The following is a 27577-nucleotide window of genomic DNA, read 5'->3' on the forward strand; positions in this document are numbered from 1 at the left end:
GTGGGCCATTTTAGAAAAAAGATCCACAATAACTAGGATAGTGTTGAAACCATAGCACGGGGGTAAGTCTGTGATAAAGTCTAATGACAAGGTGTGCCAAGGAATCGATGGGATGTCCATAGGTTGTAATAGACCAGCTGGTCTTCTTTTTTGACTCTTGTTTTGGGCACAAATGCCACAAGATAGGACAAACGACTTAATGTCCTTTCGCCAGGTGGGCCACCAAAATTGTTTCTTGATTTTAGCTTCCGTTTTTGTAATACCAGGATGCCCCTCCATTAACGTGTCATGGTAACGAGAGACGACTAGCTCTTGTAGTTCCTTTTGTGGCAGAAATAGACGTCCTCGGTAATATGGTAGCTCATTGGTGACGGAGCAGTCTGGGCCTTTCTTAGCCCAGTCTTCTAAGGCAAGAGGATCAAAGAGTTGTCGGATAATTCCTTGAATGTCTTCTAGCGTCTGTACAGATGTTATACCAAGAATTCGCTGTTCAGGAATTATAGGTACGGGTTCCAGGGTCACTTCTGCTTCTCCCATCCCTATTTGGGATAAGGCGTCTGCTTTACCATTCTTACAACCGGGCCGATAGGTTATTATAAAATCAAATTCGGTGAAGAATAGTGCCCAACGGAGTTGGCGAGAAGACTGGGCCTTAGCTGTCTTTAGATATTGTAAATTTTGGTGATCGGTGATGACTGTAATGGTATGTCTGGCTCCGAGAAGATAATGCCGCCAAGCCTTGAAGGCGGACTTGATAGCTAACAGCTCCTTATCAGTAATGGCATAGTTTAATTCAGGAATCGAGAACTTTTTTGACCAAAAGGCCACTGGGTGAATCTGGTTAGTTTCGGGGTCCTTTTGAGAGAGGACGGCTCCCATTGCCAAGCTGGATGCATCAGTCTCCACAATGTACGGGAGTTCAGGACGTGGGTGCCTTAGGACTGGTGCAGATGTGAATTTAGCCTTTAGCTCTTGAAAGGCGCTTTCCGCTTCGTCTGTCCACATAAAGCGTTTATTTTTTCGTAAGAGCGCCGTAATGGGATGAACAATATGCGAAAAGTCTGGGATAAACCTGCAGTAAAAGTTGGCAAAGCCGAGCATGCTTTGCACTCCTTTGACAGAACTTGGCAAAGGCCATTTGAGAATTGCATCCACCTTTCGTGTATCCATCCTGAATCCTCTCGGGGTTAGGATAAATCCTAGGAATTCCACTTTGGTGGTGTGAAAAACGCATTTTTCCAATTTGGCATAAAGTTTGTGCTGGCGTAATTTTTCTAAAACTGCTCGGACGTGTTTGATATGATCAGATTCTGATGAAGAATATACTAGGATGTCATCAATATAAACGACAACGCAAACATCGATGAGTTCACTAAGGACATTGTTCATGAAGAACTGGAAGGCTGCTGGTGCATTGCACAGTCCGAAAGGCATCACCTGGTACTCAAATAGTCCGTACTTAGTACGAAAAGCTGTTTTCCATTCGTCGCCCTCTTTGACACGTACCAAATGATATGCCCCTCGGAGGTCGAGTTTAGTATAAATGCAAGCTTCTTTCACTTGGTCTAGTAATTCTGGGATCAAAGGCAACGTGTACCGATTTTTAATGGTTATCTGGTTCAGTGCGCGATAGTCTATGCATGTTCTGAGGTCACCTTCTTTTTTGGGCACGAAGAACAAAGCGGATGATGCAGGGGACTTAGACGGGCAAGTAAAACCATTAGCAAGGTACTGGTCCAGGTATTGGCGTAGGTGAAGGTTTTCGGGCTCCGTAAGGGCATAGATTCTGCTGCAAGGGGGTTGTGCGCCTTGGATGAGATCTATTTGGCAATCATACGATCTGTGCGGAGGTAAGGTGTTTGCCTGTTCTTTTTGGAAGACATCTTGAAACTCTTGATATTCCGCAGGTAATTGCATGGCAGCTGGGGTTACAGAAGCCAGGGCTGTGTTCTGAGATTTCCTGGGGTAACAGGTGTGCACACATTCTGGGAAGGTGATTCTCTTCTCTCGCCAATCAATGCAGGGATTATGTTTTTCCAACCAAGGTATCCCCAGTATTACTTGGAACTACGGGGCCTTGATTAAATCAAACACCAAAGCCTCTCGGTGCCCATCCTGCGCCAGCAATGTCATCTCTGTGGTGGAGTGAGTTACGGGACCAGAGGCGATTTCCGTTCCATCAACTGTGGTGATGACATCTAAGGTGGTTTTTTGGGCGAGAGGTAGGTTCATCCTGGAAGCCAATTCACGGTCCACGTAGTTTCCTACGGCTCCGCTATCAACGTATGCTTTTACCGCATGCATCCGAGATGGCTGTTCTGGATCTACGAGGACCATTGGAATGATGAAATGCGAGGTCTGAGTGTCCTTCTTTAAGCTCGGCAAGCGGACCTCTACGCTTGCCGGGCGAGATCGTTTCCCAAGTCAGAGTTTTTATCTGCTGCCCCCACGACCTTCTTAGGTGGTTTTATAGGACAGTTCTGCCGGTAATGACCAGTATTCCCGCAATATAAGCATAGCTGCAATTGCTGTCTCCTTTCTCTCTCTCTTTTTGAGTCAAGGGTCCTCTCAACCCACCGATTTGCATAGGTTCTGAGGCTTCTGCTCCCTTGGAACTGACGTGGGTCTTGACCAACACTCGGTTCTCAAACTTGGCTCGATCGGCCTTCCTATTTTGAAGTCTGTGATCTAGTTGGACCACTAGGTTGATGTATTCCGCACAATCTTGAGGCGGGTTCACAATTTGGGCCAAGACATCTTTGAGTTCTCCTCGAAGCCCTCGATGGAACAATGTGATTCGTTTAACTTCAGGCCATTCGGTTTCTACTATTAGTCTATTAAAGGTTGCAATGTAAGAAAGAAGATCCTGATTCCCCTGTCGTAGGGACAAAAGTTCGTTATCCAGGGCCTGACCCTGGGAGTGTCAGGCAAAAAGTCTTTCCATGCATGTTTGAAACCCCTGGGAAGTGTTTTCAACAGATTGATCCGTGAGTTATTAAATTGCAGAGCTTATAAATGGGTCTGATCCCAAAGTTCAAGTTCCTACAAATACAAGCGTTGAATTAACCCACAATCCATGTCAAAAAATTGGCCTTGTGCCAATAACACGTATTATTATCTAATTTTAGCAATTGATAAAAATCCCTAATTAACTCCACTATTTGTTCACACCATGGTATATCTTGTGTTTAAGTCATTGGGCCTCATTACGAGGTTGGAGGTAGCCAGGCCCGCAAAGGGAACTCGTAGTAGGGCGGTAAGGGATTACTGGCACCGGTGCCCTTACCGGTGCCGGTAATCCCTTACCGCCCACCTCGTAATGAGGCCCATTGTGATGAGAGACTGTAAAATTTGAATTTAGGTTTCGCCTTAACTCACAATGTATGCTCTCCCTTGTTACTCCCGTGTCAAAAAACAGTGCGTGCAGAGTGTTTCAAATTAATGCTACTCGTACGTCTATAACCTCCCACTTAAACCACCTTCAAGTGCTACAACTGACTGCCAAGCAACCAGTACTGTTTTTGGTGATGAAATACACGAATATGTCTCTTCCTTGGTTACTAGTGCTGCTTTTATCTCTCAACAGATCAAACGGACACAGGGCGGGTCGAAGAACGATCAGCAAGGCAAAGCCACCAAAGAGGAACAAGAACAGATTACACAGTGGACAGTGAAAGAGGGAGACGAGGTTCTACGGAGCAACATCCGGCGGACTTGCAGTAGTCCAAGATTTACAGGTCTTTATCTGGTGGACAAAGTAGCCCCCAGGGCTCAGGGGCAAGGAAGTGTGGACGCATATCCACGACATCAAGCCCTACAAAGCACAGACCCACCCTCCCCTCAGCGAAGGGGCCAACGCTTCAGCAACGACACCGAAAATCGACACAGCGCAAGATCAGAACGTCCCAAATGACATAAAAAATCAGCGCCCTATAGGCCACCCCATGATTACAAAGTCTCAACAAAGCAAAAAGACTTAGCATAAAGTAACTATCCCTAGCCACCAGCTAATAAAGGAAGTTGTCATAATCATCTGTAATATACAGCACACTGTGTAAACACATGCATGTTCTCTTCTTTTTTGTCTCGCACATGCAGGTACTGCGTATTGTTATAATATTTGCAATAAAGGACATGAGTACATACAGAATAATAACAAACGTCACTGCCCAGGGGTAAATGCTGCTCGCAGATGATAGCACGCCAGAGGCACTGTCACACCAATTTGTATATGTTATAAAAAGGCCAAAATATTTACATAGAGTTTTAGTCAGTCCACGAGAGAGGAGTGGTGAGAGGGTTAGAGAGGGGTATGTCTGAGTAGATGAGAACCATAGGGTAGTATGGAGAGAAAGTGAGTGTCACAAAGGTTGCATAAGAGCCCAGAGGGGGAATTAGAAACATCCAGGTGGATGATGAGGTCTCTGACAAGGAGATGTTGAGTGGTAGAGGCAAGGGGAGAAGAGGAGAGGTCAGCCCATTCTGAGAGGAAGAGGGCAACCTGACAAGGTGGCCTGTGGATGGTGGCCACAGTCAGAGAGAGGCCGGGAGAGAGAGAGAGCTTGCAGACCAGGCCTTCAAAGGAGGAGTAGGCCTGCATAGGAATGACAGAAGCAGGGACCCACTCTGGATATATCATGGCTACTCCACCTCCAAGTCGGTAGGTTCTGGGCTCAAAGAGGTTCTTGTAGCCATCAGGGAGGAGAGTATCAAAACTTGTGATAGAGCTGGCCATGAACCATGTCTCGGTGAGAGCGAGGACATCCAGGTGAAGTTCTTCGAGGAGGTTGCAGATGCCGCAGGAGTGTTTCACAGCAGAGTGAGAGTTTAGAGTAGCGACGTGGAGCAGGTTGCCACATTTGAAAGACTTCTGGGGTGGGGTACAGGCTTGAGGTACACCCAGCTGAGGAGGTAGAGGGGCCAGAGAGTGGGACGAGGTGGTAGCAGGAGGTGGCACACTAGCTAGAGTGGAGGAGGAAGGTGCCAGATAGGCAGCAAACGTAGGAGGGGGTTTGCTGAGGGCCCTGGACCATGACAGTGCCATTCAGATAGACATTAATGATGGTCTTGAAGGAGTGGAAGGAGACCAGGAGGACCTCCCACTGAGAGCCACCATTAATGGGCGAGGAAGAGATAGGATAGAGAGCCGAGACCATGTGAGTCGGAATGTCGGTTAGGGTCTGTCTGTAGGAAGCGCTGATGTGGGTATCAGTGATAGGGAGGCCAGATTTGGACACCAGGATATCCCTTTGAACTTTTTCCTACCAGACTTAGTGAGAGGGGTAGGATAGGAGATAGAGTAGCAGTTTGAGAAGAGAGATTCAGGGAGGCAAGAAAGGGGCGTGATGGAGGAAAGAGGCACAGCCCAAGCCAAGCACTACAGGAGGCAACAGAGGGGAGGGTTCACACAGAAGGAGGTACGCAGGAGGCAACAAGTAGATGCCCAAAGGGGACCGCAGGAGCAGTGTCGATGGAAGATGGGTGGGGGGGGTGTAATGTGAAAACCCCCAGATTCGACTTTCCCAAAGCAATGTAAAAACTCCCAGATTCGACTTTCCTAATAAGAGGGGGAAATGCCTAGTTTCAACACAGACATCAATGTAAAAAGACAAGCAAACTTTCCTAGAGAGATAGTCAGGCAGTACAGATTCAATATGTTACAAAATGAAAAATAGAGTAATTAGAGGGGAGGGTCAATTTAGTGGGGTGCAGTGATGGCAGCACCCCCTGACCCTTCGCACCCACTTTAGCAGTCGCAGCAGGTTGACGGCTGCAGGCTACATGCTTCCCCGGCTGACACTGGCAGCCACCAACTCAAGTTGCTTCTGAGGGAGCCACCCTTTGTTTCGGGGCCCTTAGCCGCAGGTGGCTGCTATGGCAGGAGCTGCCCTAGATGCTAGACAAATAAAGGGACTAGTAGCCAACGATCGGGGGTGGCAGTGGGACACTGGAGGGATACAAGCTACACAGAAAAAACACTGACAGCAGAAGGACAGGCACAACACACGATGGAATCACGGAAGCTGGCAACTTCAAAGCAGGCCCAACAAAGATGTTAAGGTGGCCTCACCCTCAGCGCCCAAGGTGGAGATGTGTTGTGTGTAGTACATATACCCATATGCCCAATGACTACTATAGCATGTAGTATGTAGTCCACTAATGGTAAAAACAAAAATGCAGTTTTGAGAGTCTCTGGATCAAAAATCCAGTAATAATAAAACATGCGTACATTACTGTAAAAACAGGAGGGGGTACATAATAATAAATAATTAACAAGTAACTATAAACACTGAATATATTCACTGGCATGCCACACCCCAACAAAATGTATTACCCTATATAAAATACAACCCACAAAATCAGGGATAAATCAAAATGGCAAATAAATGATTCTAAATAATAAAGGTGGAGCAGATGAAAACCTTACATCCAGTTGATTTATGGGACAACCAGTTGATACTGCATCCTAATTTAAGAGGCGCACACCATGTTTGAATCCTGGTGCCCATTCTATAAAAGGTTGCACTAGGTACGTGCTCAATCCCACAAAGGCGGTCAGTCTCACTCACTTGTAACAGTTACAAGTGAGTGAGACTGAACGTCTTTCTGCTATAGTGGTCAGCGAATTAAGGTGTGAGTGCTTCGATCCCCCATTGAATGACAAGGAGCCAGCAACTGAGGAAATGATTAAGACTGTATCAGAAGGCTCTGTCTAGCATGTACAGGAGATACACTGGGCCTAAGGTAGTGCTGAAATTGGTTGCTAAGGTACCTGATCCCATAGATACAAAGAGTGAAAGTACAAAGGAAATCTAATCTCCGTATGTCGTTCATTTCCTGGCTCCTAATGTTCGGAAAAGTAACTGTTTAATCCACCACAAAAGAGTGTAAACTATGCATTTCCCATTGCACACAAAAACTGCGATAGTCAGGAGCTGAGGTATAGAGGAACATGAAGGGTGAGAAGCAGACTGAGAAGCGAGATGGGACTCTGCGACTACCTAGAGGCAAGCGAATGAGCATAAGACAGACACAAAGGAGCAGTGAATTATATGGCGTACACACGGGTGCTGCTAGGTCTGGAAAAGACCTGGGGCTACGCTGATGTCAGAACTGTTTGGACTGGGTGCTAGCTAGCCTTTTGGCTCTAGCTCCTGAGATTCTATCCGGGGCTACAACCAAAAGACCAGGGGCTATAGCCCCGTAACCTCCCACCCCCCAGCAACGCCTCTGTGTCCAGTACAATATGAAGGATAATGTAATGGGCTTTTTGAAATGTTCTGCAAGACTTCATATGGACTGCATTGCTCCAAAGATGAAAGATATTAAATGTATGGTATGTGGCACGTACCTTCGGGTTGATGCTCCACAGCGTTCCTCTGGCAGACAGCCATTTCGTTAACCCTTTTGTGCCCTTCCTGTGAAGGCCATTTTTCAATGGCTCCATTTCTTTGGGTGTTTAAGTGAATCACGTTTTTGGGGTCTCTCCGCTGAGTCCAATCGCTATAGATCCGCTGTACCTCGATCTGCAGTGCATCTCTTTCGCTTTCCACAACCCGTGTATAGTTGTCAAGAACATGCTTTTCTTTGCTGATTGTCTTCACGGCCCTATCGAATTTTACATTGGCTTTAATGCATTCCTTCAGTTCTTCTTTCAAGAATGCATTCTTATTTTGGAGGTCGGCCACCAATTTTGATAACTCCCATATTTGCTGACTTTTGTCGACACTTCTATTTCCTAAAATATTGTGCATTTGTGCAATTGCGTTCTGCTCAACATGAAGGTTTTCTTCAGCGTTTCTGATGCAACGCTCCACTTGCTCAATTTCCCTTCCGGAAGATTCTCTAGCACAAGCATATTCTTGCAGTCCCAAATCTTGCTTAATGCTATTGGCCCTAACATGTTGGAAGGCCTCGGAAGAATGCCCATATTCGGCTTTTGGTGGCGACCTCTTATTTTGGTGTTGGTCTTTTGAACACTCCTTCTCTTCCACAAAAGGCGGAGCTGTTGGCACTACTCTCGGAATGTCACATGCTGGGAGGGAAGCATTTTGCCGATACGATGTGCGCGCCTGTATTATAGAATTGCTTTTTTGGCCCGTCGATATTAGAGCGTCCTTTGCATTCAAGTTTTCATTTAAGAGCTCAACTAGCCTCTTCTTTAGATCTTCGTTCTCGCGATGATGGTGATGAATCTCTTTTTGGAGAACGTCTACTTGGCTTTTCAAGTCTTCATACTCTCTAGACTTCTTTTTGAGTGCGTTCATGCACGTCCTGCTTTCCGCTCTGCTTACAGTCAGTCTTATTTGCAAGTTATTCCTTTCTTCAACCAGCATCTTATTTTCTTCCTTATATTTAGAGTTTTCGTCTTTGAGAGTTTGCACAGTAACCCAAAGATCTCGAATCTGCACGGGAGAGTCTGTATTTCGGCCCTCTCCTTCGCGGTTCAAATCGAGGAAGCAGTGCGGTGCTGGTTGATGTTGCAGCACTTCAGGCTTTTCAGTATCCTTTGCGACCTCACCTTTCTGCTTTTTGAATTGCTCTACCATGGTCTTGAAAAGCTTTTCGTTGTCTTTCTGGAGCTGTTGGATGTGATCAAGTAGTACAGACTTATCCCTCATTAACTGCGCAAGTAAGGTTACCGTGCTGCCTGATCTGCTGTTCGGTGCTTTGTTTGGTGTGTGATCTTGAGTGGCGCATGCGCCCGCACCATGCACGCTTCTTGGTTCTCTTCCTTGGGTGAGTTTCACTTGGAGGTTGCGGTTCTTCTCTTCAAGGGCCAGCACATCAATTTGGAGTTGTGCTACCTGTGCTTCGAGGTCTGCGATCTTCTTAGATTTTGTTGTATTAATGCAGTCCATGTTGATGTCTTCCAGTCCACTATGTGCAGCTAGACTGCTTCTTTCTGGATATGGGTCCGGTGAGTCAGGTGATTCAACTCCCTGAGATGCTGTAGTAATTCTGCGTCGTTGGAGTTCCAGTAAATTGGATAGTTCCCTCTGACGGCTTTTCACAAACTCGAGAGCCATGTGGTCCAAAGTCTGCCAAAATACCTCGTCTTCTAATACCTTTACCTCTTCGGCATTTGCTTGGTCTTCTAAAGGCAATAGACCATTGGAAATTGTAGTACTTTCTGTAGTCTGACTGGAGCAAGTAGGAACCACTTCATAACACATGCCCCCATTTGGTTGATGGATCTGCGGATGAAGGTCATCTCTACGGACTGCTGGGTGAAGAATCCCATTTGTAATGATTGCCGGGTGTAAGATCTCTAATGACTGCTGGGTTTAGTGCATTTGGCCTGTCAGTTGCTCTACATTCCAAGGAATTTCGATGGGAACGATTCATACTTTAATGTCCAGCATTGTCTTTTCTATTTACCATCGCTATATGGTCTCCTCGCAGAAGGGGCATTTGAGTTACAACTGGGCTGTCAGAAAGGAAAATAAGACATTAACATGAACAGTTGCATAAGACATTTATTTTCCAACATGTTTTTGCCTGGATGCTTTTTGCATTCATGGTTTTCAGATGTTTCTGTTTAGCTGAATATTTACTTATGCAGAAATAACACACATTTCCATCAAACAGTACCAAGAGAGTCCAGTCTTTTACTGGCTTTTTATAGGACTCATTACCTCGTGAGTCTCATTGGATGGCCGAAATAACTCAATACATTGACCCTTAATCAAGCACAGATGCAAAGCTTGGGAAAAGGAATCTGATGTCAGCCAGTGCCTGCACAGCATAGACAGCTCATATATCAAGTGAGACTCCTTTTGGGCTGATTCCTGAACTAAAGCTAAGTGTCACCAGGGACACGCCATCTTTTGCAAATAGTTGAACACAAAGCGCTGTAGACATGCATATGATTCATTGGGTATGGATGCCTTACGCTGTGATCTAGTGGTAAAGTTAGCGACTATAGATCCAAGAGATCTGTGTTCAAACCCGAACTTCAAAATTTGCTGTCCCGGGCAAATCACTTTATTTCCATGTGCCTTTGTTTAATGATATGCAAATCATGGCGGTGCTTGGAAATAATCAACCCCTCAGTATTAAGCAGCGTCTTTCTGGTGGTCTATGAGCAGAAAGTCTGCAGCAGCTCAGTGAATATATAAGAAGCACATTTTTTTTTAATTTTTTAATTTAGCATTTGGTTTCAAACTCAAACTTAAACCTTAGCTACAAGAAAACATAATAAAAAGCATAATTATAAATTCATAGCAAACTTAAATACTGGTTCATGATTCATGATCTCTGTTTCTCTTCCTCGGTAAACCAAATAAAGTGAACTCATACTCAATGTCAATAGGTTGTATCAGATACCTTACAATTCAAGACCACCATTCAATTAGGGGCACCTTCAACTTCAATGTACAGCTCAACTTTGGTTTACTTTGGACATGTTTTCCTCCCTGAAACTGGAGTGCAGATCTTTTGTTCTTTGAAAAGAATGTTTTTGGTGGGGCCTGCGGATGGTGTCTTATCTGTGTGTGTGTGTGAGAGAGACCAGGAACACAATTGTGCTATTCATGTGCATTTGGTTCTGTGCTCTTCTGTGATCAACCAACAAATCTAAACTAAAGGCAATTCTGACATTGATACCATCCAGAGAACCACACTCAATTATTCTGCAATCTAATAGTATTGTGCTTGGGTGATGTGAAAAAGATCACGAAAAGGAGGCCACCGCAGAGGTTGTGTTGTCACCAGAGAATAGAGCAAATTATAAAGTAAAAAATGAGTGTGAGGATTAAGGGCCTCAATAATGGTTTGGCGATAGTCTGTCGGTAAAGCTGCTGAAATATCACCAAACTCAGTTACCGTTACTGCCACTTGGTCCCGTGGAGTTACAACAGGATTACTAGCAGTGGTAATTCCCCTTTTTTGGAGTCTGTAGGACTCTATGGGGATTTTTGATGGAGTTACAACCAGCAGAAATACTGTGCAGTAAATCTGTCAATTATTGGAGGTAAAGTGGAGGATTTACCGCCAACAACGCGTTGGAGCTGATTCCACTACTATTTCTCCGAAAATTGGCAGATTTACAGCAGGGTACTTCCACCATCAGTAAATCCGCCAAAAATATAATTTGGCAGTACGGGAAAAGTAGCAGTAACTAAATTACCGACACTTTTTCCCCACACCACCAAACTTGTAATAAGTCCCTTAATCTTGGGAAACAAAGGAGAGGCAGATGGTATTAAATTCCATGGATTCAGTATTTGTTTTGATATTTGGAGATCTCTAGACAGATGCAAGACACTTTATGATCACGTCACAGCACTGGGGGATACATGTTACGCAACAATAGTTTAGAATTCAACCCAATGCAGAATGGCTTCTATTCAGAATCCTTGAGTCTCCCCCTCCTATATTGCCATTCATAACTTAAAGGCCAGTTAGACAAGCTTCATCCTGAAGAGGAAATAGTTCACTTTTACTTTGGGCTCCTGACATTACAGAGCGTTGGCTCCTCTACTCTCAGCGTCCGGTCGGTCCTCCTACTTCAAACACTTGAACCCGGGTCTCTTCATAGTACCATCGAGAATGGAACTTAGTGAACATCTTAATACAGAAGTACCTGGATCAATTTACATCCCTCTGAAGGAGACAACATTTAGAAGGAGGGCAAGGCCATGGATACTTCAAATACTTAGTTGACAAGTGCATAAAAAGGCTAAGTAAAAAACATTTCCGCAAGTAGGTTCTTCAAATTAAATCCACAAAAAATCTCAACAAATACATAGTAGACAGTTTTCAACTCGAAAAAAGGGCACATTGTTATATATTAAGGAGAAAACTGTGCGTGACAAAAATAGCACACAAGTACATGATGACGAATAAATTAAACATTTTGAAAAGCAATGATTGTAGACTCTCATTGTAGACCATCGTTGCAGAGGAATCAATGTTGGACATTGGGGCTTTTTTAGACCAACAGTTTTGAGGTTAAAAACTATTTAGCAATCAGGGTGATATGCTGGCTGAACCTTTCTCTGAGAACCGTAGTCCACAGTTGTGACAAATCAACTTCTGCAGTACCAGTGGTCCAGGGGTGAATATTGATTTCTAAACCATCAATCAGCCCCACACATCTAATACACTAGAAGGGATCCGAACAGATTGGAGTAAAAAGCAAATTATAAACCTCCTATGTACAGTTTTGGTAACGTGGATGGAACGGCAGTCTTATCTCCGAAAGGTTGTGGATCTTTGGTTAGTTGCAACACATCGAAAATACAATTATTACCCAATGATAAAAGGGACTGTCCAGTCAAGGTTGTATCAAAAATGTCGACTTAATTTATATAACAACAGACAGTTCTAGCAACACTATGAAATACAAACCACCTTGTAAAGGAATGCAAAGGGCAGTTTCAAAGAAGGAAAATGGATGCACTCTGGATACTGACAGGAGGGTAGTCAGTATGGTTAATGGTTAAGAACCACAGCAGTTTAAGGTGTCTTGGCTTTAGCACAAAGGGAGCAATGGGTCTTAAAATGTCTGTACCTTGTGCTGTATGTGTTTGTGGTACTCGACATGGTCTAGTCGGCTTCAGGGTGCTTTGCAGGCTTCTATGACAGAGTTTGAGGTGGGAGACGCTGCGGGTTTCAGGCGGCACAATGGTTCAGAGTGCAAAACAGGACAAACGTCTCAGGCTGGCCTACACAGTGGCTCTGGGCCAGGAATCATTATCTCAGGGCTAATCGGCGGTTCTGAGGAACTGGTCGAGATGACTTGGATGTCTTTAAGGGACAGCTGCTTGACAAGGGTCAGCGTTGCCATCAGTTGCAGATTGAGGAACTCGACTGGCTCGAAAATGTCCTTCAAAGCGGACATTGGTAGATGCTCGTCGAGGCACTTCTCCCAGCTTCTTCAATGGGCTTGTGTCGTCCTTTAAGGCAGACACCCCACATCTGTGGAGTGTGTTGCAGGCAGCTGCCTTGTCCTTGGTTGTAGGTTCAGAGACCTTCTGGCTCTTCCTATCCGGGAAGCTTTCTGCAGAGCCTTTCGGGGCATGCTGTATGTTGGCTGGGTGCTGGTCTTGGAGCGGCTGGAGTGCCCTCTGAGTTCTGTATCTCCCTCTGTTCCCTGGGAGATGTTTAGGGGAGGGATCTTGCTTCTCTCTTTGGATATCCTGGTGTTCCTTCACTGGAAAAGATGTAAGGCAGATTATACCTTCAGCCAGGGTCCAAGGATGAGTTCTTCTTTCTGCTTCTGGCAAAGCCTTCAGATGATCTGCTTAAAGAGGGGCTCCAGCACTCTTTTAAAGTCAATTGGGCCACAGTGATGGGTGTAGGCTAAGCGTACCTTAATTAACCAATTCTGGGGTCCCTACCAACAATCTCCTGTATGCCTGAGGTCATAACCAGAGTGCTTTGCAACAGTAAAGATAAAGAGGTGAAAACAGGAACAAAGTGTGCCCCAGAAAAGATTGTGAAAATCTTATCTCAACAGAAAGCTCTAGCTGCACTTCCTTGTGACACTAAGCCCCCCCCCATCTTCCTGTCTGTTGTGTTCAAAGAGTCTCTCTGGTTAATGGTCCTCCCTATGTGGTCCCTGTTAAAGCGGCAGGTCTCCCTTGAAGCTGCGGCAAGACCAGACTCTCTGGCTCCTGCAAATCACATTCTCGTACCTTGTGAATGGGGTCCACCTAGCGGGGTGGCTTATTGCAAACAGCAGTCCCAGACATGACAGCTCACTGTCATTGATACTGAGTGCGGGAGCTGGCTTCTAGTTAACAGTTGCATATGAAAGGTTGTTGGGTTTCCTGTCTCCTTTGTTAACTTCTGCAGCCAGGCCCTGTGTGGGCCTGTTTGAAGTACCCTCTTTTGGTATGTTAATCACTGGCACCAGCTACAGGACCTAACAAAAGAGCAAGTTGGATCTATGGAGTCTTTGTTAGTTAATCAGGCTGGCCATGGCAGGGGGAAGCTTGGTCCTCCCCCTTCCTGGAGATGACATACTACACTCCTGGCTGTCACATTCCAGCTAAATATGATAGGGCGGACTGTGCCTGTAGGCTGTGTCCACCCAGAGTATACAGGTCGATGCGCTTGTCGTGGTATGAGAATAGGAATATTTGACAATGTAAAATTGTTGCTGCCTGACTGTTCTTCCTGTCCCAAACTTGATTCAATTGTGCAACCATAGTCCTGATAATTTAGCCTAAGCGGCTTTGGTGTATGCTTTATTCCCATTTCTCCTGAGTCACCTCAGCTCAGTTCTCTGGTGAAATCGTCAGTGTCAGGGACATTAAATTTAGGAACCCCAGTTCCAGTGGCTTCCATAAAGTAGACAGTACTCACAGAAACGGCCCTGTTTCTATTTCTATATTTATGTTCATAGTATACTGGTAATAGTATCTGATCAGTCTCATATATTTTTCATCCTTATGCGAGTGTAACCCTTGCCTTTTTCCCTAACCTGTCTTTGAACTGCTACCTGAATATAGATTGTGTTTCGATGCAATAGCGTGGGGCATGGTAACTGAACAACAGTTATGAATCATTGTTTATTTATTTAATGTATTTATTTATTTGTTGTGCATTTGTAAATTGTGTTTCAAAGCGCCCACAAGACAACAGGGAGGGAACATGGGAATGAAAAACAATTATAACAATGAAAGATAGAGGCGGACCTACTAGACCTTGTGTGCCTTCAGAACATGCAAGTGCACGGAGAGAGAAGGGATGAGGGAGTGTGGGGCATGTGTTAGGTGTACCAAAGAGGGAAGTGCTAGGGAGTGAGCACTTGTTAACTGACTAGGTGAAAGTGGTCAGCTGCCAATAAATAAGTGCAGGCCTGTGGTGGCATAGGCCAGTGGGTGCCAAGGCAAGTGCTGGGAGCGGGCGGAGGCTGAAGGCGATTGGGTGTGGGAGGCCAGGACCCAGGAGGACACATAAGAGCCCTGGTCACCAATATCAGCAACTATGGGGTTTGGCAGAGGAGGGACGAGGGAGGAAGGAATGGAAGGAGGAGCTAAAAAGGAAGGTCTTGAGGATCTTCTGGAATTTGAGGAGATCTGGCTCAAGAAGAAGAGGAAGGAGGAGGCTGTTCCATAGGAGGGAGTCTGCCGAGGAAAGAGATCGGCCACCAGCTCGCTGTTTGGCGAAGCACTTGACACACACAGAGTTGGTGCTGGAGGAGCGTAAAGATCTGGAGGGAGAGTATTTAGTGAGAGCAAGTTGCAGATAGCATGGTCCCCAGCCCCAGACAGCCTTGTGGATGATGCAGAGGGATTTGATTTTGATCCTTGCAGCAACCGGGAGCCAGTGGAGATATTTTAGGGCTGCAGAGATGCGGTCACTGAGCTTGAGGCCATGGATACGTCTTGAGCTCTATTCTGGATTATCTGGAGGGGTCGTAGAGAAGAAGAGGGTAGATTAAGGAACAGGCTATTGCAGTAATCTAGCCTAGAATGAACCAGAGCTCTAGAGACATTGAGCTTCTGGGGGAAAGTGAGGAAAGGAAGAATTCCTTTGAGGAAGTGGAGTTGAAAGTAAGACTTCTTGGCAAGGTCCTGAATGTGTGGGATGAAGGAAAGAGAGGATGCAAAGATGACTCCAAGGTTTCTGGCTTCAGACACAGGAGCATGTGAAAGCCCATAGAAACTGGCCACAGAGGAGGAGAAAGAGGGAGCAGGAGTCCCAATGGGATGAATCTCAGTCTTGCTGGCATTGAGGGAGAGATCATTTGAAGTACACCAGGACTGGATGGCAGATAGGCAGTCAGGAATGATGGAGGAAGTAAGCAGCAGGTCAGAGGGAAGTTTGAAGAAGAGTTGTGCGTCATTTGCATAACATTGGAAGTTGGGGGAGAAGGTGGAAATGAGGTGTGCAAGTGGAGAAAGATAGCTGTTAAAGAGCCAGGGAGAAAGGTTGGAGCCATGGGGGATGCTGCAGGTGGAGGTAGAGGTGGGGGAGGAGAAAGAGCCCAGAACAAACTGGGATGGACGGTCATTGAGGAAGGAGGTTGGCCAGTCCAGTGCCCGCTCCAAGATACCTAGGATATTGTGGAGCCATTTTATGAGGATGGAGTGGTCGACAGTATCAAATGAGCAGGGGAGATCAAGTAGAATGAGAACAGCTGGAGAGTTGGAGTCAAGAGATGTAAGCAGTTCCTCACAGGTGTTCAGAAGAGCAGTTTCCATGCCTGTGGATGCTCTGAATTCAGATTGATGGTCGTGTAGGCAACCAACAAGTTCAGTGTGCAGGGTCAGTTGGGGGAAGACCAGCTCCTCCAAGAGTTTCCCAAGAAAAGTGGTGATAGATATGGGGCTGTAGTTGGCTGGACAAGATGGGTCAGCAGAAGGTTTATTCAGCATAGGGTACACAAGAGAGTGCTTGAGGGAGGAGGGGAAAGGTCCAGTAGCAAACAAGTGGTTGCAGAAATCAGCAAGTGCAGTGGAAAGAGAGCCAACATTGTCATATGAAGCGCTGGCTGCACGATGTTAGCAGCCCACCAGTAATGACAGTAAATGAGCAGCTGCACAAAAACTGCACCTTTTCCTATTCGTTATCGGTGCGCATCACAAATGGCAGGAAATAGATGGCATAGCCGAACAGGGCTTACCTTGCGGTGTTGGGTGCTTTGTTGTGGTCGTCTCCTCATGGTCTTTCCCAATGGCGGTGAGCGTGCGTCTGCAGGTGCAGGAAATGGAGGTCGACTGGGCGAGGAGAGCAGGAACCAGCTCAGACAGTGCCTTACAAGTGGGCCTTGTGAATTGGGCCGGCACTAAAATGAGCCCCCTTTCCAAACAGATGTCACAGCTCCAAGCATGAGGGGGTCACTTGGCACGAGCAGGGCAGTCATTAAGCCCCAATCCCAGCTCGCACACCAGCACCACAGGCTCAGGATTGAGTCTAGTAGTTTCTCAGCGCTATTGCAAAGGGCATTGCAAAGAGCATTAAATACTTTCTTATAAGCCAATCCTCATCTTAATTCTGTGAGAATTAGAAAAAGTCTATTCATGAAGTGCCATTCCCCACTAAAGTCCAGATTATTCAATTTATTCAAATTATTCACCAAAGACTTGTACATTTCTCACTCAATGGCGCTATTTTTCAAGAGCTGAGATGAATCAGCAATTTTGCAAAAAAGGTACATTTGATCATGATAAGATTGTGTTACTGAGAGGAGTTCTAGAGCCCCCAGGATGTTAAGTCCATCAAAGACAGGGGAATGCATTCTTTGGCTGGTATGCAGAGGCTACCAAAACTTGCTCTGTATCAAAGAGTAGGCCCAGAAAGATGCCCAAGGGCAACTGCAAGTGCAGCTCAAAGCGTTAACAGCAGAACACGCATATTTGACAGCCCCAAACAATAGAAAAGTCTATAGTGAACTTTAGCCGGTACTCCAAGAGATATCCCCACTGAAAGAATCTCCAAAAGATATCCTTGATTGATATAATACTACTATATTGAACGCTACACCTGATCAGGCACCCGATTAACCACAAGTAGCAGTATTTGCTCTGCCATCCCTCAGGTTGAAAGGCCCAATGGCAGAGCCTAAATTATTCTCTCAATGAACTGCCTGCATATACGTCTGCACACCTCCGGCACAATCAGATGTGAAATCTGCTTTGTGTGCCATTTTTGTACGTTTTCCCCATCCACGCAACGGCAGCATTGTTTTTTTCGCTCATTTGTGCTCGCCGCCATTGGCCTCCTCGAGGACACCACAACTCCAAGATGGCCACTTGCAACACCTCTTCGGTGCTCACCACCCCTTCCAGACCAGGCCACGTGTGATTGGTCCCTTCTCACCATTTACTGGCTAATCATCGCCGGCAGGCGAATCGACGGCCCACCCACGAAGGCCACACACTAAGGCTTCCTGTCTGGAGCCTGTTGTGAGCCGGAGGAGCCAGGGGCCAGAAACGCTGTCCGACTCTAGCCATACTGCTAAGACCTTTCGGGGTAAGTGCCTCTATGCACCTTGCCTCTCAGTCTACATTTTGACATTTATGTGGAACTCCGCAAAGACTATCCTTTATGCTTCCTAGTCATACTTAGACATCCGTTACAGGTGTGATCTGCAACACCGCCCCCCTCCCTGAACGCCACTCAATCAGCAATGTTGCTCAGACGTTCTATTCTCTTGTATGTTGTGTAATCCCACCTTACAACGCCCTGTTCAGCCGAGAGTCCTTATCTGCTAATTGAATATTATTATCGCCTCTCTATCTTTGCCTCGTCCATCTAGTCAAGGTGTATGTTACTCTTGTCTGTGCATTTTAGCTTTTGTGTTCAGTCAAATCTAGATGTTGCCCTGCCTGTGCTCTCAGCCATCTGTGTTCAGTCAAATCTAGATGTTGCCCTGCCTGTGCATTTTAACTCTCTGTGCTCAGTCAAATCTAGATGTTGCCCTGCCTGTGCTCTCAGCCATCTGTGTTCAGTCAAATCTAGATGTTGCCCTGCCTGTGCATTTTAGCTCGCTGTGTTCAGTCAAATCTAGATGTTGCCCTGCCTGTGCTCTCAGCCATCTGTGTTCAGTCAAATCTAGATGTTGCCCTGCCTGTGCATTTTAGCTCTCTGTGCTCAGTCAAATCTAGATGTTGCCCTGTCTGTGCTCTCAGCCATCTGTGTTCAGTCAAATCTAGATGTTGCCCTGCCTGTGCATTTTAGCTCGCTGTGTTCAGTCAAATCTAGATGTTGCCCTGCTTGTGCATTTTAGCTCTCTGTGCTCAGTCAAATCCAGATGTTGCCCTGCCTGTGCATTTTAGCTCTATGTGCTCAGTCAAATCTAGATGTCGCCCTGCCTGTGCATTTTAGCTTGCTGTGTTTAGTCAAATGTAGATGTTGCCCTGCCTGTGCTCTCAGCCATTTGTGTTCAGTCAAATCTAGATGTTGCCCTGCCTGTGCTCTCAGCCATTTGTGTTCAGTCAAAACTAGATGTTGCCCTGCCCGTGCATTTTAGCTCTCTGTGTTCAGTCAAATCTACATGTTGCCCTGCCTGTGCTCTCAGCCATTTGTGTTCAGTCAAATCTAGATGTTGCCCTGCCTGTGCTCTCAGCCATTTGTGTTCAGTCAAAACTAGATGTTGCCCTGCCCGTGCATTTTAGCGAGCTGTGTTTAGTCAAATCTAGATGTTGCCCTGCCTGTGCTCTCAGCCATTTGTGTTCAGTCAAATCTAGATGCTGCCCTGTCTGTGCCTCTCAGCCACGGGGTCACCTCTGCCCCATCTAATGAGACCCAATTGTGTCCCTTGCGAACAACTACATAGGTATCCCACCCAAGTAGTTAGCACCACCATCATGCATCTCAGTGTAATCCTTCTACTGCACCACGTTCTAGCCCCACACGCTGCCCAAGTCACTCAATTACCTACGACAACCACACCTGCCCTTGGGGTTAAACCTGATCTGCCACTTAATAATCTGGCCTGCAACAAAATCCAAGCCTGCCTGAACCTATACCATTTAGCTCTACCAACTATGACCCCTATAACAAACCTTATGAGTCCTGCAGCATCCACCGCAGGCGCCCCCCCCCCCCCCCAGCAACCACTTTAACCAATACCTTAATGATCCAGCTCTCTGGTTGGAACACTTTGCCATGAAACCCACCCCCAACCAACCTTGCCCCCTCATTCTTAGAAACAAGAGACTTGGCACCAGATTCCGCCTACGACATTCCCGCACCAATGCCACTAAGCAAATCCCACAGATTACTAAGCAAATCCCACATACTCCACCCTGCTCACCTTCATCCACCGCTATATGCAAAACCATTACCACAGGGGTTAAACTGCCTGTGTTCAAGGGCGCTCTGATCAATGCTAGATCTCTCACAGCACACGCTCTAGACATAGCCGACCTCATCACCACTGCTGACCTTGATTTCATTGCCATATCTGAAACTTGGCTACATGCCGCATCTGGCCCCGCTCTATCCCTGGCTTTACCACCTGACTACGGCATCACACGTTGTGACCGCGCCTCTGCCCAATCCAGAGGCGGTGGCATGGCCTTCATCCATAAAAACTCCCTTGACCTAAGAGTGGTCTCCAATTCCAAACTCGAATCAGCTGAACTGCTGTCAATCAAACTACTACTAACGGCCAACCAAACGGCTACCCTTCACCTTATCTATAGGCCCCCTGGCCCGGCACCCACCTTTGTCAGTGAAATTTCTACTCTCCTCCTCGACAAAACGAAAAACAATATACAAACCATCATCCTAGGTGACCTCAATCTAGGTCGTGGTGACTCAAAAGATCCCGTGGCAACTGACTTGGAGAATGTTCTAACAGACCTTGGCCTCACCTTGTACATTCAAGAACCGACCCACATCAAAGGGAGGACCATTGATTGGCTAGCTGGCTCCAATTGCAATATCCAGGTCCTCAAGAATACCCCATGCTTATGGTCTGACCATCATATCATAACTTTCAATATCGAAGCTATCCCACGAGCCCCGACACCGATAGCCCCAGCACTCCCCACTCGTAGTAAAAAAAACATAACCAAGGAACAACTCCTCCCTCTGTTACTCCCTGCCCTCAACGCGGCTACCAACGTATGCTCTGACCTCACCGCCTTAGCATACACTTATAACCAAACCATGCTCATGGCTATAGACTCCATAGCACTCATCAAACTTAGGAAGGCCAAACCACGAGCACATCTTAACTCCTGGTTCACTCCACAGTTAAGAATCCTCCGCAAAGTTAAACGCTGTGCGGAAAACCGCTGGAAAAGCTACCCGTCTGACGAGCATAAAGATGGCTTCCTTCTTGCCTCCCTTACCTACAAAGACGCCATCATCACTGCTAAAAAAGAGTCGCTCAACAATCGTATTTTGCAAGCTGACTCGAACTCCAAGGAACTCTTTAGAATTCTAAAAGAGCTCGAAACTCCAGTCTCCCCTCCAGACACATGCACGAAAGATAGTAAATGGTGTGCTAACATTCAAGCAGCCTTACTAAACAAAATCTCCACGCTTCAATCCAAAATTAAAGACAAGCAGGACAGCCTGAAGTCGGACAACCGCTCACTATCCCCTGCCAGGTCCCCCCCTTTAGACACTACCAACACCAAACCTTTCGCCTTCTCACCGCTCACCGTTATTGAGGTTGAAAATATCATCAGCAGAATTAAACCATCCAACTGCCAAGGTGACCCCTGCCCAGCTCCCATTATTAAGGACTCCGCCCATGATCTAGCCCTCTTCATTACGGCCTTCATCAACTCCTCCTTTAAAACAGGTATTGTCCCTGACAACCTCAAGGACGCGTGGGTAATCCCGTTACTCAAAAAACCTTCCCTAGACCCAAGCATACCTACGAACCTCCGTCCTATCACTACTGTACCGTTTCTGCTCAAGATTCTGGACCGCGCAGCTTACCTTCAGATCCAAGACTACTTGGAATCTAACAATCTGGTAGGTCTACGACAATCCGGTTTCCGGCCCAGACACGGGACCGAAACTGCTCTAATAGACCTAAAAACCCAGATTGAAGTATTGAAGGGCAAACTAGCAATGCTATTGCTCCTTGACCTCTCCGCCGCATTTGATTTGGTCAACCACCAGATCCTTTGCAGGCACCTTCACTCTGCTGCAAACTTCTCATCTTCCGCTGCGGCATGGATCAAATCCTTCCTGAGCAACAGATCCATGAGGGTCTTTGCACCATCCGCAGCCGCGGACCCCTCCCCTATTCACTGCGGCGTACCTCAGGGTTCCTGCGTGTCACCTACACTTTACAATATTTTTACGAAACCACTTTTTGATGTGCTTGACTGTCTGGGTGTCTCCTACACTAACTATGCGGATGACACCCAGATACTCATCCCCATCTCAGGTGATTATCGTGCTGACACCAAGGCCCTCAATGACATCTACCTGGTCATCCAAGCCTGGATGGCCCAACACCAGCTATGTCTAAATGACGATAAGACGGAGCTCCTTATCTTGGGTACCCCACAACGCCTGAGCAAACTTGAGCCATTTTATCAGTCTTTCACCATAGACGGTAATGTCATCCGAGTCTCGAAAGACACCAAAACGCTAGTCTTTTACCTTGACGCCACCCTATCCTTATCGAGACAAATAAATGCTGTCAGGTCTGCTTCTGCTTAAACGTGCAAACTTATGGCAGCCTGCAGACCATTTCTCACTACCCCCAGCAGTGTCACACTGGCTAGAACCCTCATTATGGCAAAAATAGATTACTGCAGTGCTCTTTACTTAGGTACCAGCCAAGAGAACCTGAATAAACTCCAAACTACCCAGAATAATGCCATTCGAGCGGCCTTGAACATCCCCCGCAACCACCACATCTCAGAATCCAGAACCAACCTAAAGTGGTTACCTGTCAAGCAGAGAATTTCTTTAAAATCTCTTGCCCTTACACACAAATGCCTGGCTAACAAAGCCCCGATCTACCTCTGCAGTCGGCTATCCCGCCATTCTACCTCCCGACCACTTAGAACTGCCCAGACTCATTGTCTATCGATCCCCAGGTTTAAGCTGCAAAAAGTGGGGGGCACCAGCTTCCCGGTCTTAGCCTCCAAACTATGGAATACCCTTCCCGCTACTATCAGAGCTGAAGACTCCTTCAACACCTTCAAGACCAAAACCAAATCCTGGCTCTTTGACCAGCTCTAAGCCATGCTCCGCGTCTCTGCCTGACATTCTTTGACCTGCCTCCTCTGATTTTACCCTCTGTTAATCCAGTGACACTGTAATTTATGTAATATATGTAATTAGAAAGACGGTTAATATGTTGTTACTGTAAATTTGCTAGTGTAATTTTCTGTGTAATTTTGTGTATGTACATTACTGCAACCTTGTACAAAGTGCGCCCTGATGCCTCCGGGCCTGTTGGTTTTGCGCGTTATAAATAAACAAATACAAATATAGCCAGTCCACCCCAATGAGATCACCGGAAGGCTGTACTTTGTGATTGCTTTCAGATATTAATGCGATACGTGATAGATATCTAATCTTTTTTGGCACCCCACCTACAGCAAGCACATCTTCGACTTTCCAAGGGTTTCCTAACACACCACTGCAAGCTGATGCCGTGGCATACCCCTTAAGGCAGTTTCCTGAAACGGGTAAAATGACAGTGACTCTGCATGTACTATGGAACTCAACAGATGTCTTTAATATTGTTCTGTGGGTTCCTAATAAAATATATATATAATAATAGACTGTTACAACCCACCGTGTGCTGATCTTAGCGAGTTGTTTTGTGTTGCTAATCCTCCAGACATGTTCACTTGACTACAACAGAAAAGTAATTGGCCATTGCAATAGCCCCCTGATAGCTAACCTAAAAGAGTGTACTAATAGATTTGTCAATAGCATTGCAGAAATGTGACCCCAAAAGGTATGGATTGGACAAATATATTTCTGTAAGCAAAGAAAGATGAGAGTCCAGCCGATTATCTTGAGTGTTTTCATCACCACTGAGGGATCCACAATGCAGCAGAATCCATACAGCAAGCCATGGCAGTGTGGAAAATAATTGGCGGTAACGGAATAACTGCCACATTTCTCACACCGCCATACTACGAGTATGGCCTTGGAGTGGGGGATTTACCGGTAGATAATATGTGTATGGTCAAGGCCATTTTGTCACCCTCCTCTTTCTTTTTAGCTAATTTTCCTGTTGATGGGATACACAATAAGTGATGTGTATTTCACTTAGCAAAACATGTGTTTTTTATTTTTATATCCACAGGTCTTGTATCAATCCAAGCATAAAATCACATAAACAAACGACAACTTATTCATATCTGCATTCATTGGCAACAAAAAGCCTTCAAAACAATATTTGTAACACATTAATATCAACATAGTGCTTTTTATAGACACATGGGTGAGGCACTGCTATTCTGCATTGTCTTATTGGTCAATTTCTTTCTGTATTGTGGGGCCTGCCCTGGTTTTAGCAGTGTTGATAGTTGTTTCTATTATCAGGTCGATATCTTGTGTTTCGGCCGTCTAGTCACCGGACTATGGTGTCACAGGTAAGCACCCTTCATCAGGACAGAGATGGGTTGGTGATGGGCCCAAACTAATGTGCAATGTGTCTGTCTTTGTAGGAGCCACTCTTGGAAAGGTGGAGCTCAACACGTGAGGATTATACAGTGTTGGCAATCAGCAAGGCCCATCTGATGGGGTTCGGAATCTGTCCAATCGTGTGAATATCATGTAATTGTGGTCCGTTTTCGTTACGTGACCCGCTGACAGTCCGTGTGACTCGATCCTTCTGATTTCGAAGTTGCTTAGCATCATGCTGGAGGTAAATCCTCCCACTTTCTGGCAAGAATTGGTGGAATTACTACAGCAATATTCGCCACAGAGTCCAATGGACCCTCCCAGAATGGGGATTAACTCTGCCACCGCCACTTGTAACCCAGCAGTACAAGTGGCAGTAACTGTAATTACATTGGGCAGTATTCCGGCAGATTTACTGCCGGAATACCGCCCAACTCGTAATGAGATCCATGGTCTCCACATTTGCAGTGTAATTAAAGAAGGACATGGGAACCCTGGAATTTGACTGAGGTTTTATTTGCTCTACAAAATTTTCATGAAAAGGTAGAGCGAGAGCAAGGGACTACCAAGACTCGCCTGATGGTGCAGAAAACCCAGCCGCTACAGCCTTCACAAGGAAGGGCAGGCCATCGGGCTGGAGTCAATCCCCATGGAAGAGGGAGTTGTTGAGGAGAAATTCCAGTCATTGTAGGGTGTTCAAAACAAACAATGGTAATTCATTTCTTGTAGAAAAGACTTACAGATTCAGACTTTTCACGGCTAGTATTGGATGTGGTAAAAACACAGTAAACATGGCAGCTTGGTCACGCAATGCTTGATCAAAAGAGAACAAGAATGGCTCTTGAATAGTGACAGTTACAAACAAGGGATGAACAAGTAGGCATTCATTTCTTTTCTAATAAAAAATCCTATTTATGTAGAAACTACCAACTTACTTTTGGGCTTCATTTGATAGATAACTTCATATACATTTTAAAACCAAAGGGTGCTAGATTCATCATCTCTAACAATCAAAGGATTGTTAAGGGATTAGGAAACCCTTGCCTTAGTTGATTCATATTTTGACTGTTACAAGAAGAAGAAGGATTCATTGGAACTCCCGTTGAGAATACAATCTATTGCATAGTCCTCTGCCAGAGAGGTGAAGACAGAGAACGACAGTGCAGAGAAAAGCAATGTCTCCTAACCATACCCGCAAAACAGTGTGGGTCACCCTGCCATGGAGCAAGGCCTTGCTGCAGCCAGGACTCAGCCCACTGATGCCAAACAACCTAATGGGATGGAAGTGTTTAACTAAGGACTCACCTAGTCCCTGGAGACCCTGGGTTAGGTCTCCCAGCAATCCAAAAGTCTAGAAGCACCCTGTTTTTCTACTTTGAGACTTCTTTGAGCTGGCTTGTCCGAGCTCGACTCACTTTAACCCGCTGTAGGACCCCACTTTTGTCCCTCTACTTTCTGCTAACTGCTGACCTGCTCTTCGAGCAACCCAGACTCTGGCTCGATTCATTGCGGCGTCAACCCAACCCGACCTCTGGCTCAACTCAATCAAAGCTACTGACTCTATTCTATTGGTATTTTGTATAGCACCAACATGCCCGTAGGCCTCAGGGCGCTCACAGAATAATACAAACATAGAACACTGAAGTAGCACAGGGTAGTATAGTGACTTCAAAGTTCCTAGCCTCCTCCCCCGTCCCTCCCCCATAAACCCTGGCAAGTCTTCAGTGCTTTCTTTTTTTTATCTCTTCATTTCTTATTTTCAACTATAGTCAACAAATAACAGTAACATCAACCAAAGTCATTGAACCGCAGAACATACAATAGTGGGAAGCAATACAACAGAATTTTACATCAAAACCCCGTATCCCACCAACATAAACTGTAAAATCAATCAAAAACCAAATCAAATGTACCAAACAAATAACAACATACTAACAAGACCACACAAACAACCACACAAACAACACAAATCCCCCCACTCCCAAAACTATGGTACCGGAAAGTAAACCATTGCACTCCACTCCATAACACAACCTAGTTTCATCATAAAGGCCTGCCTTATCTCGTCTACGTTGTCCTTTCAAACCTTGATAAAGCTCTAACATCCAGAATCCAATCCTCCACCGTCGGCTTTTTCTGTGTCTTGCAAACCTTCAACACTTGTTTAGCTGCCACCAACAAAACTTTACGCACTGCACACAACGTCACCCAACTCACAGTACGCCCACCCCCATATGACAAAAATAGAACTGCCAAGGGATTGCGTGGATAGACAATGTTCGAGATCTGGTCAATCCTGTCAAGAACCTCCCTCCAAAAGCCTGCCACCCTTTCACAATGCTATACGAGCTGGAGTCCAATAAATCCTGCCCACTATCCTTTGATGGATGTAGCGTAATTGCAAATCCACTTTGGCTGTCGTCGGCACTCTCCAAATCTTATCCCATTCTCTCAATGCTACCTCCCTAACCATCTCCTCTGTCCATGATAACCTCAACTTTTCCCACGAATCCAACCATTGCCTATCCGGAAGCATAAACTGCATAAACGTAGACACCCTCTGAAAACCCATCTCCAAAATACCGAAGTTCTCCGGCTTTTTCAAAAAGGGAGCATCCAACATCTCTTTCCGCTCAATGAGCAAAGCTACCAAAATATTATACCTCCGCAATTCCCTGTTCCTCAAACCAAATTTCTCTACCAAACCCTCAAAAGGCACTACCCCAGCCTCGTTCCACACATCTCCAATAGTCAAAACCCCCATTTGAATCCAACTCTTCCAATACAGTACCTTATTATCAAACAGCAGACCAGGATTATGCCAAAGGGAGTCCTCCTCATAAAGATACCAACCCTGACCAGTACCAACAATCCACGGCGACAACGCCTCCTTAGTAGCCAACACAGATTTCAAACACTGCATCTTCTTAGGCAACTTTCCAAAAGAAAATAAACATTTAATATCATAAGGCAAAAACCGCTGCATCTCAATTTGTACCCACCACGGCATCCGGGTCAGATCAATACCAGAGTAACAAGACACTTTCTTCAACAAGAAACCACTTCGATAATTTCTCAAAACCGGATACCCGAATCCTCCATCCTTAACACTCTTGACCATAATGTACCAGGGAATCCTGGCCCTCTTCCCAAATCCCCATAAAAAATCCTGAAACAATCTATCAATACGTGCAAATGTTCCCTTTGTAAAACGCAAAGGCAGAGATTGAATAACATATAGAATCTTCGGCAGCAAAATCATTTTAATAGCATTGACTTTGCCCCAAAGAGTCAGATTAACACGTCCCCATCTCATAATATCCCGCTTAAGAACCTCAATGATTTTATCAACATTAAAATGTACTATCTTTCCAAAATCACGAGTAATATAAATCCCCAAATATTTCACACTAGAATACTCCCATTTACAGTCCCATCCCAACAGCTGTTCACAACCAGGAGAAGGCCTCACCGGAAATACTACCATCTTATCCCAATTGATCCGATACCCGGATAACCTACCTACCTCATCAAAGACCTCCCGTAACATTCG

The 27577-nt window shown here is 45.7% G+C and overlaps 1 protein-coding gene across 1 annotated transcript in view; it reads right to left on the reverse strand.

The window, feature by feature from the left end:
- The window catches only part of CCDC110 (coiled-coil domain containing 110), a 158814-nt gene that overhangs the window by 66310 nt on the left and 64927 nt on the right, over positions 1-27577 (reverse strand). The window contains exon 2 of the mRNA XM_069630329.1: positions 7352-9430. Within this exon, the coding sequence (XP_069486430.1) occupies positions 7352-9176 (1825 nt within the window). The 5' untranslated portion in view covers positions 9177-9430. The remainder of the gene's footprint in view (positions 1-7351; positions 9431-27577) is intronic.

This window comes from Ambystoma mexicanum, chromosome 6q (assembly GCF_040938575.1).
Source record: "Ambystoma mexicanum isolate Mex_15411 chromosome 6q, UKY_AmexF1_1, whole genome shotgun sequence".
Classification (NCBI taxonomy): Eukaryota; Metazoa; Chordata; class Amphibia; order Caudata; family Ambystomatidae; genus Ambystoma; species Ambystoma mexicanum.